At 34.7% G+C, this 14,664-nt stretch overlaps 2 protein-coding genes across 2 annotated transcripts; both read left to right on the top strand.

Moving 5' to 3' along the window:
* The first annotated feature begins 1,411 nt into the window (after positions 1-1,411).
* Positions 1,412-9,603, top strand: LOC145621500 (uncharacterized). Its single transcript, XM_081676230.1, has 3 exons — positions 1,412-2,728; positions 8,027-8,274; positions 9,323-9,603. Exon 1 carries the CDS (start codon positions 1,527-1,529, stop codon positions 2,673-2,675), a length of 1,149 nt encoding a protein of 382 aa, XP_081532356.1. The 5' UTR covers positions 1,412-1,526; the 3' UTR covers positions 2,676-2,728; positions 8,027-8,274; positions 9,323-9,603.
* On the top strand, positions 2,743-4,841 carry LOC145619832 (uncharacterized). Its single transcript, XM_081674524.1, has 4 exons — positions 2,743-2,868; positions 3,038-3,277; positions 3,362-3,544; positions 4,056-4,841. Exons 1-4 carry the CDS (start codon positions 2,743-2,745, stop codon positions 4,839-4,841), a joined length of 1,335 nt encoding a protein of 444 aa, XP_081530650.1.
* Positions 9,604-14,664: the final 5,061 nt, after the last annotated feature.

Below are 14,664 nucleotides of genomic sequence, written 5' to 3' on the forward strand. Positions count from 1 at the left end.
GTCAACCATACTAAAGTTTATGGGTATGAATAGCTAAGAGGTATATTTTTCTAATTCTTTTATTTAGGTATTATAGATTAAAACTTGGAGAAAGAAGGTTTATCCCATAAACAGGAGATCTTAATCTTAAATATTTTAATCTTCAACCTTTTGAAATAGTGAAAACTCTATTATTATGCGTAGGATGTATAATCTCATTCATGTTACGCATTCACTATCCTGATTCTCTTTCTCCCACCTCCCCATAGAAGAAGTGTATTGTTCTATTCGTGGAAAGCATTTTACATCCGTTCTTTAAGGGAGATAGCTGCTTTATGCAAATCCCATGTCTGATCATTTTTTTTATTAATTAAAAAAGAAATCACTGTAAAGGAATGAAGAATTTATCGTTCAATAAAATACTCCTGTGCCTCATGTGTTTATGTTAACTTATCCCTGACACTGGGTTCTATTGTTAGTTGTAGGCTGGAAGAGTCTGGTGCCAAATTGCCAATACATTTTCTTAAGCTTTCCTTGTCTGTTGGGTTTTGACTTGCCGGTTCTTTTTGGTCATAGTTTTAGATTATGATGGTTGACAAAGGTCTATACTATTAATGAAACTCTCTTTGCTAAGGTGCAATATACATCATTATTACATGCCGGATTGCAGTTATCAGTGTCAAGGAAAACAGCAAAATATTGAATCTTAATAATATAGATGACTATCAACAATCTAATTGCACATTTTTTCATCCTTTGAATGTATGTGCATGCTAGGGTATATCTTTACCATGTTAGATTGTTGGTTATAATGATACAAGTGTGGTGCAGGATAGTTATCCTACACTCGAGCACAATCGTTTGTAACAGAATTTGTTATTAGTGCTTGCTGAGTCAGCACATTCACTTTTGTACAGATGGTAGTTAGTTAGTTGTTGGTATATTATAAGTACCTTTCCCCTGTATTATTTCATTTATTCAGAAATAATAAAACACACAAATTCTTTCATTTGTTTCTCTCTCTAGATTCTCTCTCTCAATTGTGCTCAGATTAACATGGTATCAGAGCCGATCATGGCTGTTTTTCCGCGATCTTTTCTTCGTTGATCTTGTTGATGTTTGCTTCATCTTCGTGTTGCTGTTGTTGCGAATGTTGCGAGTTGTTCTGCAATTTTCTGGAGATTTTTCTTGCAATTTTGTGGTATGATTTCGATCGTCATTTTTCCGATTAATTGAGCTTCTGATTTGTTGATTGAGGAATTGTGTTGTTTTATAATATCGAAATTTCTGCTGAATTTCGTTATTGATTGCTGAGGTTGTTTGTTGATTCTGCGTTTTGATTGTTAATCCTTGTGGTTTGAGCTGGTGAATTGTGTATTACTCCTTATTGGAGTACTTGATTTGTTTCTTGATTGATTCTTGAGGTTTTTCTGGTTGATTGTTGTATTTCTGCTGATTTGACGGATTTTTGGAGGATTTCTGCATTCCTGTGAATCTTCTTGAGTTGTTGCATGTGAATTTCTTTGAGATCTATTGTTTGATTGAAAATGGTTGAGAATACTATACTTGATCCTACTGCTGTTCCTGGTAGTATTTACTACATTCATCCCTCAGATGCTTCGAATAGAACACTAGTTGCTGATTTATTTGATGGTAGAGGTTTTAGTGATTGGAAGAGATCGATTCTATTGAGTTTATCTTCTCGAAACAAATTAGGTTTTATTGATGGAAGTGTTGTGAAACCCCCTTCTGATGATCCAAATCATAAGGCTTGGTGTAGATGCAATGATTTGGTGTTAGGATGGTTGCTATTTGCTTTGGAGAAGAGTATAGCTAAGAGTGTCTGGTTTTGTAAGTCTGCTAAAGACCTCTGGGATGACTTAGAGGAGAGATTTGGTCATACCTCTACTACTCAACAATATGCTTTGCATCAAGCTGAGTTGCAGCAAGGTCAGAATGAATCTGTTTCTGTCTTCTTTACTAAGATGAAATCAGTTTGGGATGAGATGGATAGTAATGAGCCTTTGCCAATATGTTCTTGTGCTAATTGTACTTGTTTAATCACTAAGAAGATGCTCCAGATTCAGCAGGATCAAAGACTTATGATGTTCTTGATGAAGTTGAATGATAAGTACTCTATGGTCAGAACCAATATATTGATGATGCAGCCACTTCCTACTATTTCGATTGCCTATAGATTGTGTATGCAAGAGGAGAAGCATAAGGAAGTGAGTGAGAGTTTTCCTAGTAATCAAGAACAAATGGCTTTTGTTGCTGGAAGGAAGTTTTATGATAAGTCTTATGACAAATCTTCCACACAGAATCCTTCCGGTAATTTTACTGGCAATAAACCTCAGAACAACATGACAGTTGGTAACAAAAGACAGTGGTTCTGTGATCACTGCAAGGTCTCAGGGCATGGAATTGACAAATGTTTCAAGTTGCATGGGTATCCACCTGGTTGGAATGTTTGGAACAATACTAGAAACAAAGGATTTGTTCAAAATGGTTATAACAACAGCAACAAAAGAGCAGCACACCTTCCTCACAATGGTGAATCAGATTCTGATCAATCATCACAACTTTCTCCTCCTAATGATGAAGTGATAACTCCACAAATGGCTGTAGAGCACTGTAACAAGTTGATGTCTATGTTGACTAGGCAGCAACAGATACAAGATACAAGATCAAACTGATAAGAGAGAGAGTTCTAAAGACCCATCCTCTAGAGGATCTGCTTTCTTTGCAGGTAAATTCTGCCTTATGTCATTTCTTCCTTCTATGTGGATCATAGATAGTGGTGACACTGACCACATTTGCCATAGTTTGGATGTGTTTACTTCTTATAAAACAGTGACTGATCTTGATAGTACAATCACTATACCGATGGTAGCACAGTTAATGTCACTCATGTAGGTGAAGTGAGATTAACTGATAAAATCATTCTTAAAATGTTCTTTATGTACCTGATTTTCAGCTCAATCTGATATCAGTACATAAATTGTGTGTGGACTTGAATTGTTCAGTGTCTTTTTCTCATGATTCTTGTGTCATTCAGGGCACTCACATGACCCAACAGTTGCCTCTTGGTGATCTCAAACATGGTCTGTATTGCTTAGAAGTTCCTCAGACCAAGTCAGCTTTCAGTTCAGATTCCTCTAGTGACAATAAACATGTGGTTTCTGTTTCTTGTAATGTCTTTTCTTCTTTATCAAGTATAGATAAAGCCAAATTGTGGCATTTGAGGTTGGGACATATTCCCTTAGACAAATTGAGGAGAATAAGGGGTGATATTGATGTAAAGGCTCTTGACAGTTGCATCTAGCAGCAGCTTAGGCTTCCTTTTCCCACTAGTACTTCTGTTTCTACTATTCCTTTTCAGTTGATTCATGTTGATGTTTGGGGACCTTTGTCCATTTCAAACCATAATGGTTGTAAGTTGTTTCTCACAATAGTGGATGATTTTACTAGACATACTTGGATTCATTTGATCAAATTCAAGTCTGATGTTGTGACTGTCATTCAGAATTTTGTTTCATATGTTGAGACTCAGTTCAATACTAAGGTTATGGCTGTTAGGAGTGACAATGCTAAGGAATTAACTGAGGGAGATATGCTCCAATTTTATAATTCTTAGGGGATTGTTGTGCAAAAGAGTTGTGTTGATACTCCACAACAAAATGGAGTTGTAGAGAGAAAGCATAAGCATATTTTGGAGGTTGCTAGAAGCTTGTATTTCCAATCTAGAGTGCTTGCTCATTTTTGGGGAGAGTGTGTTCTATGTGCTGTCCACATTATTAATAGGACACCTCTTAAGGTTCTTTCTTATATTTCTTCTCATGAGGTTTTATTTGGGAGTCCACCTAGATGACTTAAAAGTGTTTAGTTGTCTTTGTTTTGTTTCAACTTTGAAACAAAACAGAGGAAAATTTGATCCAAGAGCAATTCTTTCTGTTTTTCTTGGATATTCTCCTTCCCAAAAAGGTTACAAAGTTTTGAATCTGGAAACTAGAAAAGTTACAGTTTCCACAGATCTTGTTTTTCATGAAAATTTTTTCCCTTTTCACCATTCACAGCCAGCTGATCCTTCCACATATTCCACACCACAATTTCAAAATTTTCTTCCCTCTTCCACACCTCTTGATAATATTTCTTTCCATGATTTTCCTGATATTTTTACACCAGTAAATCTTCCATCTTCTCATTCTCACACTCATTCTAGTTTTCCAATTCCTCAGTCACATTCTTCTTCTCCTCCTCATTCTTCTTCTTCTTCATCTGATTCTTTTGCTGGAATTTCAGATCTCATTACACCTCATTCACCAGCTACTGTACAATCCATTCAAAATATGCCTAGGGTTTCTTCTAGACCTACCTCTATTCCCAAAAGATTTTCTGATTTTTATCTTCAACTCCCAAACACTAAATCTACTAGTACCAAGGTTGCTCATGTATCTAAACACTGGTGTAATTTGGTGCATTATGGTAATCTTCATGTGAGACAGAAAGCTTTTATTGCTAAGTCATCAGAAGAAACAGAACCTAGTTCATATAAAGAGGCTGTTCAGAATCCTCATTGGGTTGGTGCTATGGAAAAGGAGCTTCAAGCTTTGACAGTAAACCATACCTGGGATCTTGTTCCTTTACCTCCAGGCAAGAAACCCATTGGTTGCAAATGGGTATTCAAGATCAAAAGGAATGTAGATGGCTCTATTGAAAGGTATAAAGCTCGTTTGGTGGCTAAGGGTTATTCTCAAAAGTATGGCATAGATTACACTGAAACATTTTCACCAGTGGTTAAAATGGAGACCATTAGGTGTATTTTGGCATTGGCAGCTTGTCTGGGATATTTCACAACTTGATGTGAATAATGCCTTTCTTCATGGCAATTTACATGAAGGCTCCAGAAGGTTTACATAATCCAAGCAATCTTGTATGCAAACTCACTAAATCTCTTTATGGCTTAAAGCAAGCCTCAAGTGGTTTGCAAAGTTGTATGAGGAGCTATTGTCTCTAGGTTTCAAGCAGAGCAAGTATGATTACTCTCTCTTCATTAAGAAGGGTCATGGACATATTACACTAGCAGTTGTTTATGTTGATGATATGATACTAACTGGGACAGACAAGGCTAGTATTCTTTCTCTGAAACAACACCTAGATTCTTTGTTTGGCATCAAAGATTTAGGGAAGTTGAGTTATTTTCTGGGACTAGAAGTTGGTTATACTTCTGATGGGATCACTTTATGTCAGCATAAATTCACTAAGGAGCTTCTGCAGTTAGCAGGGATTACAGATCTTAAGCCTGCTGTTTCACCACTTCCAATTCATCTGAAGTTTAATGATTCTGATGGTGCATTGTTTAAAGATCCTGAGCTTTACAGGTGTTTAGTGGGCAAGTTGAACTTTCTGTCTCACACTAGACCAGACATCTCTTATACTGTCCAGACACTCAGTCAATTCATGCAGAGTCCCAGAGATCCTCACTATCAAGCTTTACTGCATACACTAAGGTACATTGCTGGTACTGCAGGACAAGGGATCTTGTTACAAGCCACTGATAAGATCAGTTTGGAAGCTTTTTCTGACAATGATTGGGGTTCTTGTTCAGACACAAGGAGATTTGTTTCAGGGTATATTTTGTTGCTTGGTAAATCTCCCATTAGTTGGAAAAGCAAGAAGCAGGGGACTAAGTCAAGTTCTGAAGCTGAATATCGTGCTATGGCTTCTGCAGCTTCTGATATTACTTGGATTGTTAGATTACTAGAAGAGCTTGGTGTTATTGATCTGAGACCTGTCACACTGCATTGTGACAATCAGAGTGCTCTTCATATTGCTCGAAATCCAGTGCTACATGCTAGAACCAAGCACATAGAAATCGATTGTCACTTCACTCGTGACAAAGTTTTGGAAGGTCTGCTACAACTTGTCTATTTGCCTACTTCAGAACAGCTAGCAGATATCTTCACAAAGATCTTACCTTCTTCTCAGTTCAATTATTTGCTTACCAAGCTAGGCATGGTTTCACCCCTTCCTAGCTTGCGGGGGGGTGTTGGTTATAATGATACAAGTGTGGTGCAGGATAGTTATCCTACACTCGAGCACAATCGTTTGTAACAGAATTTGTTATTAGTGCTTGCTGAGTCAGCACATTCACTTTTGTACAGATGGTAGTTAGTTAGTTGTTGGTATATTATAAATACCTTTCCCCTGTATTATTTCATTTATTCAGAAATAATAAAACACACAAATTCTTTCATTTGTTTCTCTCTCTAGATTCTCTCTCTCAATTGTGCTCAGATTAACATAGATAGTGCAGATGTTGGCGCTTCTAAAATTCTCAAAACAGATGGATAGTAATATGTAGCTCGTTAAAGGTATTGGTTAAAATACTTGCTAAAGAAGTTGAAGCAGTAGTTTTAGTTGAAATAATAGTAGGTAATGCTGTAAGGGAGTATCCTTTGTAATTTTTTTTTTTTATTTTATATCCTGACACATTGTTTGAATTCTTTGAACCTATTCATAATCTCAAGCTATCCATCATTTTCCTATCCTCTTTTTATAGTTAGAACTTTCCTTTTTCAATATCCTAGGAGTGTAGAAGAATATGGTCCGAAGCCCTTATGGCGGGGCTCAGTTTGAACGCGTCCTGCTGCAGAAACATCCTTGTTGATCGATGGTGCCTGACAATTAAACTAATGCAGAGTATTGATGTATCTGAAAGCATTTTGGCAGTGCCTTTTACTTTCATTAGTAAACATATGTATCAACATATTACTCAAAAGTCAAAACTATATTTCAAGAAAAGTAATTGCTACAAAGTATATTTTTTTGGACATTCTACCACAGTGTATGTAGCTATTATTTCCAAACAAAGAGATAGACGTTTTTGGCATATTGCTCTTTATGTACTCCTTATGAGAGAAACATCAAGTTTATATTTTATGTGCAGACACTAATTGCTTGCATTGCTTTGTACTAGATAACCAAGAAAGAAATCCTGTTTTCAACAATCTTTCCTGGCTGATACAGATTCTATCTAAAAATTCATCCCTTAATCTATTTATTGTTTAAAACCTTTATGTGCACCCAATATTTGGACCTAGCCAATAACCAATACCCTCTGTCCACCATACCGATTACCAAGCAGTCAACCATAGTTTGGCTGCCAACTGCAGCTTACATGATCCATTTTTGGCAGTTCATTTGTCATTGCAAAAAGAGATGAAGAAGAGATTTTCTTGAGGAGTAAAAATCGTAATATTAGTGTCAATTAGATGCCTTGACTGCCTACATTGCTGACCTATGGGAAGAAACCAGGAAAGGGGTATGTGTCCAGGATTTATAAACTTCTTGTCGTTTGGGCTAAGGTTGGAGTGAAGAATTTTGGCTTTGTCTAGTCTCAACTCTCAAGGGCTTGACAATGTTGGCATAATGGACAATTCTACTTGCAGTTCGATATTTTTAATTTTGATTTTTCTATTTTATAGATGGGATGATTGATGAGTTTTCTATTTAAAAGTTGGAACTTTGTTTCTTCTTTTGCTGTTTGCTCTGGCTCCTTATTCAGCATGATACTCATTAGCAGAAATATTTTCGACTAATAGAGTTTCCATTTTACTTAGATAGTATGCTGCAGTGTAAATTACATTTTCTGATATGTCCAGTTATAAACTACTTATATGTTTATCTTTTATTCTTTTACAGATGCCACATAATTTTATAAGTTGGGTGAACTTCAATCGCGTCAAAAGTCTCTTCTGTAATTTGCATGACTGATTGTCTGGATAGTTATATGGCTCGGTCATTGACAAAAATGATCTACAATGGTCACTCATATTTACTGTGGTTTTCATATACTAATTGCTGCAAAACTTTGCCTTCAACTAGACTCCAGAAGTCTTTTTATTTTTTGGCTAAACCTTAAGTAATAGTGCTTTTCTTTGTCAAAATGATCTTAGTTCTGATAGTTAGTGCATATGGAGTTGTTTGTAGCCTTGTAGGTTATGCTCAATTACACGGAAAACTAATGATGTTGTTGTGTTTGTAGGAGTAGGACTTAATTTGGTGTGATGCTTGGAGCATATTATAATGCTTGTCAAACATAGAGACATGCATTGCGTTTTGGTGTTTAATTATGAAAATATGCCCAGGGATCGGTTCACCACCGTAAAGGAACATCTGTTGGCTGCATAAGTAAGCCGGGAAAGTTTGATTGAAGGTGTTGCTTTCCTGAGAGTGTACTCTAACTGAGTATGGTGCCCGAGGAACTCCTGCTGGAGAGGAAGAAAGCTATTAGTAAGCCTTTTTCTCCATCCATTTTAAACTATACTATAATTAGAAGCTGTGGGTCAACTTCTCATCCATATCTGATGCATCAATGACTCAATAATATTTTTTTTTCCCAGTTATCAAGACTCATTATATGGTGTTCCTTTTCAATGCCTTGTCTAATTTGTGTACCTTTAAAAAAGACATCTTATCAACATTATATTAGGAATTAAATGGTTGGACCCACTTTGATTTTTTGCATCGGATGAATAAAAACAGTCATCAGTCATCATGGAATAAACAAGCCATTTGTTTGCATTGAGGGTGTGCTCACTATCTTAGTCCAAAATTGATATCTAAGATGACTATATGGAGCAACAACCTCCATTATATTTTGCTTGAATGGAAGGACCAACCCTTGAATTTTTCCTTGCTGAAGTGTTAGCAAAAGGTCCTTTAAATTCTTGAAAGTTGAAACTATATTTCACCTGTGTCAAAAGCCTTCTGTACTGTGTTGTATATGATACTTTATCCCTTATTAAAGGATCGCATTTGGTTGAGAATTACAAATTTGCATAACGGATTGAGCTATAATACTACAACTATTCTTCATAAAATAAAAAGTATACAATTCTATTGTACCAATATAGTTCTGTGCAGGATTTAATCTGTTAGTGATATGGGAAAGCTTAACATATTAATGATTAAATGTGGACGTTTTTTTTTAGTTGGTTGAGCTTGAGCACTGCTGAAAATTTTCTTAGATACATTTTTTTTGCATCCTTATAACTTGTGTTTTTCATGAGTTTTTATTTCCTGCGTTACATGTTGCTGTTAAGCATGTTAGGCTTTGTTCTTCACCTTCAAAAGAGGGACTTTCGGAAAATTCTCAATCAAATTTGAATAATTGTATAAAATATATTCAGATACCATTCAGCAACTAAAATAAATTCGAATAAGATCAAATAGGCTTAATTTTTTGTGTGAATGAAAGTAGTTTTAGTATGCTTAGCGTAGGTACTCCCTAATAAGCTAATGCTTGATTGCTTTCCTTGACTTGATTATATTATTGCAGGAATGCAATTTTGTGATAAGCATGCACAGTTAACTACAGATTTTGTGGTGTTGGCAATTGTTTCTAGAAGAACACTAGAGATCATATTTTCTGGTGAGTGGACCGTTTACGTATCTAATTAGATAGAATGCTTTAATTTTCTGTCTCTTCCTATTCATGCAATCATGCTATATTATATTGCATACACCAGCTGATCTGTAATAGCATTTTGCATTATAATTATCTTTTTTAATGAGATGATTCCGGACCTGTTAATTATGATTTGACTATTGAGTTATCGAAATTCCTTGACTTGGAATGTGTCATGTGATTCTACTGTCTAAGGGTCTGTTATCTTATGTTGAAATTCAGTTCAGCTCAATTCACTTCAGTTCAGTTTAGCTCCTAATTTCCTTCTCTTATAAAATATTCATTTCAGTTCAGCTCAGTTCAATTGAGTTCAGTTCAGTCAATGAGAACAAACCCTAAATGCCTATTAAGACATTGTAGCTTTGTAGCTAGTCACCTTAGATTTGGCAGTGTTGTGTGAGATTTATGATTCCGGAAAATTCAATACTCTGTTTAGCCTCTAAATGAGTGTTTTTATCCAAAGGTACCTGAGTGAGTTCTACATGCGAAAAGAAATATTTTTTAATCTCTAGTCAGGTGCGAGAGTTAGCACCTCACCTCTTAAGATGCGCACCTTCACCTTGTGCCTTGGTGCACCTCATGCCTCTTAAAAGTTAAAACTAAGGCTGAACGTTCAAAAATCGTTATGAGTTCTGTGAGCTTTAAAGTAATTTTGTTTATACGAGTAATGATTTGTTTAATTTTCTGACAAAGCCTTATATTGGACGGTATCACAATTGTTGTGAGAGTGGAGTGACTTAATGACTCATACTTATCTATTTTTGACCTTATTATTAAATAACTCGAATTCAAATTGTGTTAATTTTGGTTTAACTTGATGATATTAGTATTATCCAACTTAAGGACTTGTTCTCTTCACCTGAAATAAGTAGATTTGGTTTGAATTTTTTAAGGTCTGATTTGAATTTTTCTGATCTTGTCTGGTTTGATCTGGTTTAACAATTTGACTAAACTTTGACCGCATTTTTAATACTAATCTATAAAGAAAAATATTATTAAAATCGATCTTGTTAGATTCGTCTCAAAATAAACTTTTTAAATATATAATTTTTATAACAAAATTTAATACGCAATTAACGATATTTAGCAATAAGTAAATGATAATCAAAAGTTCTGATCAGAATCTTTCTGATATGATCTGAATTTATTAATGAATAAGTAATAAGCATCTGAAATAAGTTGAAGAGAACAAGTTCTTAATTTGTTTGGTAACTGTTGCTCATAATGTTTTTGTTAAAGACTGTATTTCATTATTTTAAAGACATTCATTATTCATGTCTATCTTTTAAGAAGTGTTTTGTACTTTTGTATTGCACGTTGATGAAGTGGCTGATTAATGAGATTTAGCATTAATTGAATTGATCAATGTGTCATTTTATAATACTGGATTGAAAGATAGGTTAAGAGTAATAGATGCATTTATTGGCCACCGAAAGTTATAGAAGTACTTGTCAAAACTAACCATAGTAATATACTCTGCTGTACATGTAATCGGTTTAACTTTCATGTTTGTCAAAATGTCAACTGCACAACTCTAGCTGTTAATATCATTAACATAATTGTGAGTAAAATTTTTAGTAATAATCGAACTATAATTAACATGACTATTAATTTTTGATCTATTAGTTAAAAGTATTTCCAGCATGGATCTTAATGCTGTTTTTGCAGCACTCCCAAAGCCTTTGATTTTTATGTTGAAAAAAAAAAAGTTAAAAGTATACTGAAAGGTAACAAAATAAATTGTGCAAAGGTGAATTTGTTACATGTATTAAGAAACTAATGAGGAAGACCTCCTGGTGGAGTGGCCTAGGGGTTGTCTCGCATCCTCGAGGTGCAAGATTCAAGCCCACCGTGAACAAATCCCTTCCCCCTATCCCTCAGGCATTGCTAGCCAGGGCTCCCATGATAGGAGCCTTCGACTGGGGCCTAATTAACCTTACCATAGTATTAAAAAAATCGTAAAAAAAAGTTTATTGAGAAATTAATGATTTAAATTGTAAACAATGAATATAAATACTAAAATATTAGTTGGCGAATATTAATATCAGAATTAGTTAGGGAAGAGTAGTATTAAAAGTTTAGTCCTTGTCATTTTTACACTGGTTAATGGTATTTTAGTTACTAAGTTAATGAGCAATATAAGAATTAGTTATGGAAGAGTAGGAAGGTCAAGGAATGGTAGTTTGGAGATGTAAATGTGAGGAGGTTGTTGACTGATGAGAGTTAGTTAGAGTTATTGTAAATGAATTTGGCTTCAGTTTTAAGTAATCCATTGTCCCAAAATGAAAAATGATTTTTGGGAAATTCAATTCTCTTAAAATTTTGGCTTCAGTTTCAAGATAAATTCTTAGGCCATGAGAGAAATTTTAAAAATAAATTGTCGAGATGAAAGGAGAAGAGATTAACAGTGGTAGAAGAATTTAGGGGTGTTTGATACCCTGATAAAATTGTTTTTGAAAAAGGTCTATAAATATAGGAGGTCTATTATGAATGATCAACTAGCTTAATTGGTTAAAATCTTAAAGGGTAGTACCCAAGACTTGGAATCAAACCCGTTTACTCCGCCAAATACTTCGCCAAATTAGAGTTTATGAAAACATTACTTTGATACTTTTACTCCGTATTTGCCTTATAAGAAGCGATGCAGAAAATATGAGACCCTAAGCTAGTTGTCATCCACATGACCGACCAAGGACTAGGGTATGATTGTTAAATCGCTATTTTCAAAGACAGATAGGAATTATATCATCTCATCAGCTTGGGAATGTAACCTTTTATGCCAGAGTTTGAACTAGTGTAGTAAGTAAATAGCCGTTGTACAATCTACAGTTTGTACCTATCTACTACTCCCTATCATTAAATTGACTTGACATTACTTCCCAACTGTTTTTATATATAGTTGACTTCATTAAAAACCTCCTTTTTAAAAATAATTCAACTACCTGGATGTAAGTTTCTCTGCATGGCTTTCATCACTAAATTTTCCCTTGTTTAAACCACTTATTAATTTTCTCGTACTTCCCTTCTTAAATTCCTTATCTCATACCGCCCGCCCATCTCTACTCTTGGTATGTGTTACTCGGTATTAATCAATCCTTTTATATCAACACACGTACCTTTATTGAATACTCGGTTTTACGACTTTGTGTGTAGATACTTGATAATTCATTTTGGATCTACAATTTGTTTCATAAAAGTGTTGACATTACGGCTCTGTTCTTGTAAACCTATTTTCAGTTTAGCTCGGGTTATTAATCTATTACAGTTTAGCTCAGCTTAGCTAAGTTCAACTTAAAAGAACAGCGTCTTAGGCATGTATCCATCCTCTACTTGCTGAAGTTCAAGTGCATAGCATTTGGCTATGTGTCTTGACTACTTCACTCTAACCTTATATGCATATCCATGCATTAAGGGCCTAGGGACTTGTAGTCGTAAGCACGGTTTAAGATTAAGGTGTCCAATCTTAGGTTCTTAACAAAAGCCTTTTAATGGAGTCTTTCTTTTATGGGTGAACAAAAACCTAAACCCTTGTTACTTACTCCTGTAGCCACAAGAACACTCGGAGTTTAGCTTATAAACATGTTAGAAAACACTAAAAATAATATCGATGTGATTTGTTTGATGATACTCATTGAAATGCTCGAGGAAATAAAGGTACACAAACTAGATTACTAGAAGTAACCCAAATATTGATGTAGATTATCCTGTTTATGCAAGACTCCTTAAGGAGCTGATAGCGAGCCTCCAATAAGTTTTTACATTTTCTTGGGATACCTCTCTCCTCTACGGACTGCCTTGCCTATATCGGCTATATGAGAGTTGGTGTTTGGGTTAATGATTTCGTTCTTTGATTTTGTGTGATTAGTGTAAAATTTTGTTCAAAAAAAGGAATCAATTAACATTAACATTAATTTTGTTCAATTTTGATTTTGATGTTTTTGTTCAAGTTTGGGATCAGAAAATCAAAGAGAATATAAATATAAATATTATCATCTAATAAGTCAAAATTTAAAATATTTTTTTCCTAAGAAAATAGGGATGCGGCTGTTCAATGCCTACCATGAAGATACATAGGTTGGCCCGTGGAAGTACTAAATAGATTAATTAATAAAATAAGGGCTATTAATTATACATCAATTCCTGGAAAAAAAAAATCCTCTATTTTTTTACAAGAGGAAAAATCCATGAAACCCTTAGCTTTTTTTACCTGAATTAACCATCTTTATATAACAGAGGTTAAATATTTTCACAATCTATTCTATATTCTAATTAACGTATTTATGTTTAAGTCATAAAATTAGCTAATACACTCCATAAATAACACTTTTATGGCTTATGATGCTGAGTGTAAATGTAGTCTAAGTGAACTTCTGAAACCATTCTTCTCTTCAAGCACTCTTCATCTCCATTGCCACAAATCTCTAGTCCCATCAACTCCTGAAATAATTTTAAAAATAATTATTATCATGCATTAGTTTTTTTTCCTTCTAACAAATAAGATTCAAATTTTTAAAAGAAAAAGAAAAACAAAAAAAAGGTAACTTTAGTTAAAGCTTACATCTATGGAATCTTTGTCTTCTAACTTCGGAAAAGAAACTTCAGTTGAGATTGGATGATTTTGCTCATCTCTGTGCTTGAGCTCTAGTACACGAGCGGATGTTCTTGGAAGAGATAGGCCAAGGAGGAGAAGTAGAATAGAATAGGAGATAAATTTGTGCATCATGTAGTTGACTATTTAGCTTATGATAATCTTGTGTATGTGTGTTGTAGAGAGAGAAAGAGAGGAAAAGGAGACAAAAAGATAGAGTTCCTTAATTGTTTTTTTGGGGAAGAAATAAAGAAGAGTATTGAGTTCTCTTTGAGTTGAGCAAAATGAAGGAAGTTGGAAAATGAGGGTGGCAGATGAAAGGGGACATGAAGCATTTAAATACATGCTACAATCTATGTTAGTCACATGTAGCCACCCTTAAATAAAGAAGGTACAGAACCGCAAAACTTGGACCCCATGCATTATTACATCGGAGTGCCTAATTACCTAATAATTATGTACCTAATGGGGGGCGAATTTGATAATGACTTTACTAAAGCCAGAGGTGTCAAAAACTAATTCGAAAAGTGACATGATTCAGATTTTGACTTATATAGGCACAATTATTTAGCGTGACTCAAATCCAAACTAGATACGACTTCATAACCGACCCGACCTAATTAAT

The sequence above is a fragment of the Chenopodium album genome, chromosome 27 (assembly GCF_948465745.1).
Source record: "Chenopodium album chromosome 27, dcCheAlbu1.1, whole genome shotgun sequence".
NCBI lineage: Eukaryota > Viridiplantae > Streptophyta > Magnoliopsida > Caryophyllales > Amaranthaceae > Chenopodium > Chenopodium album.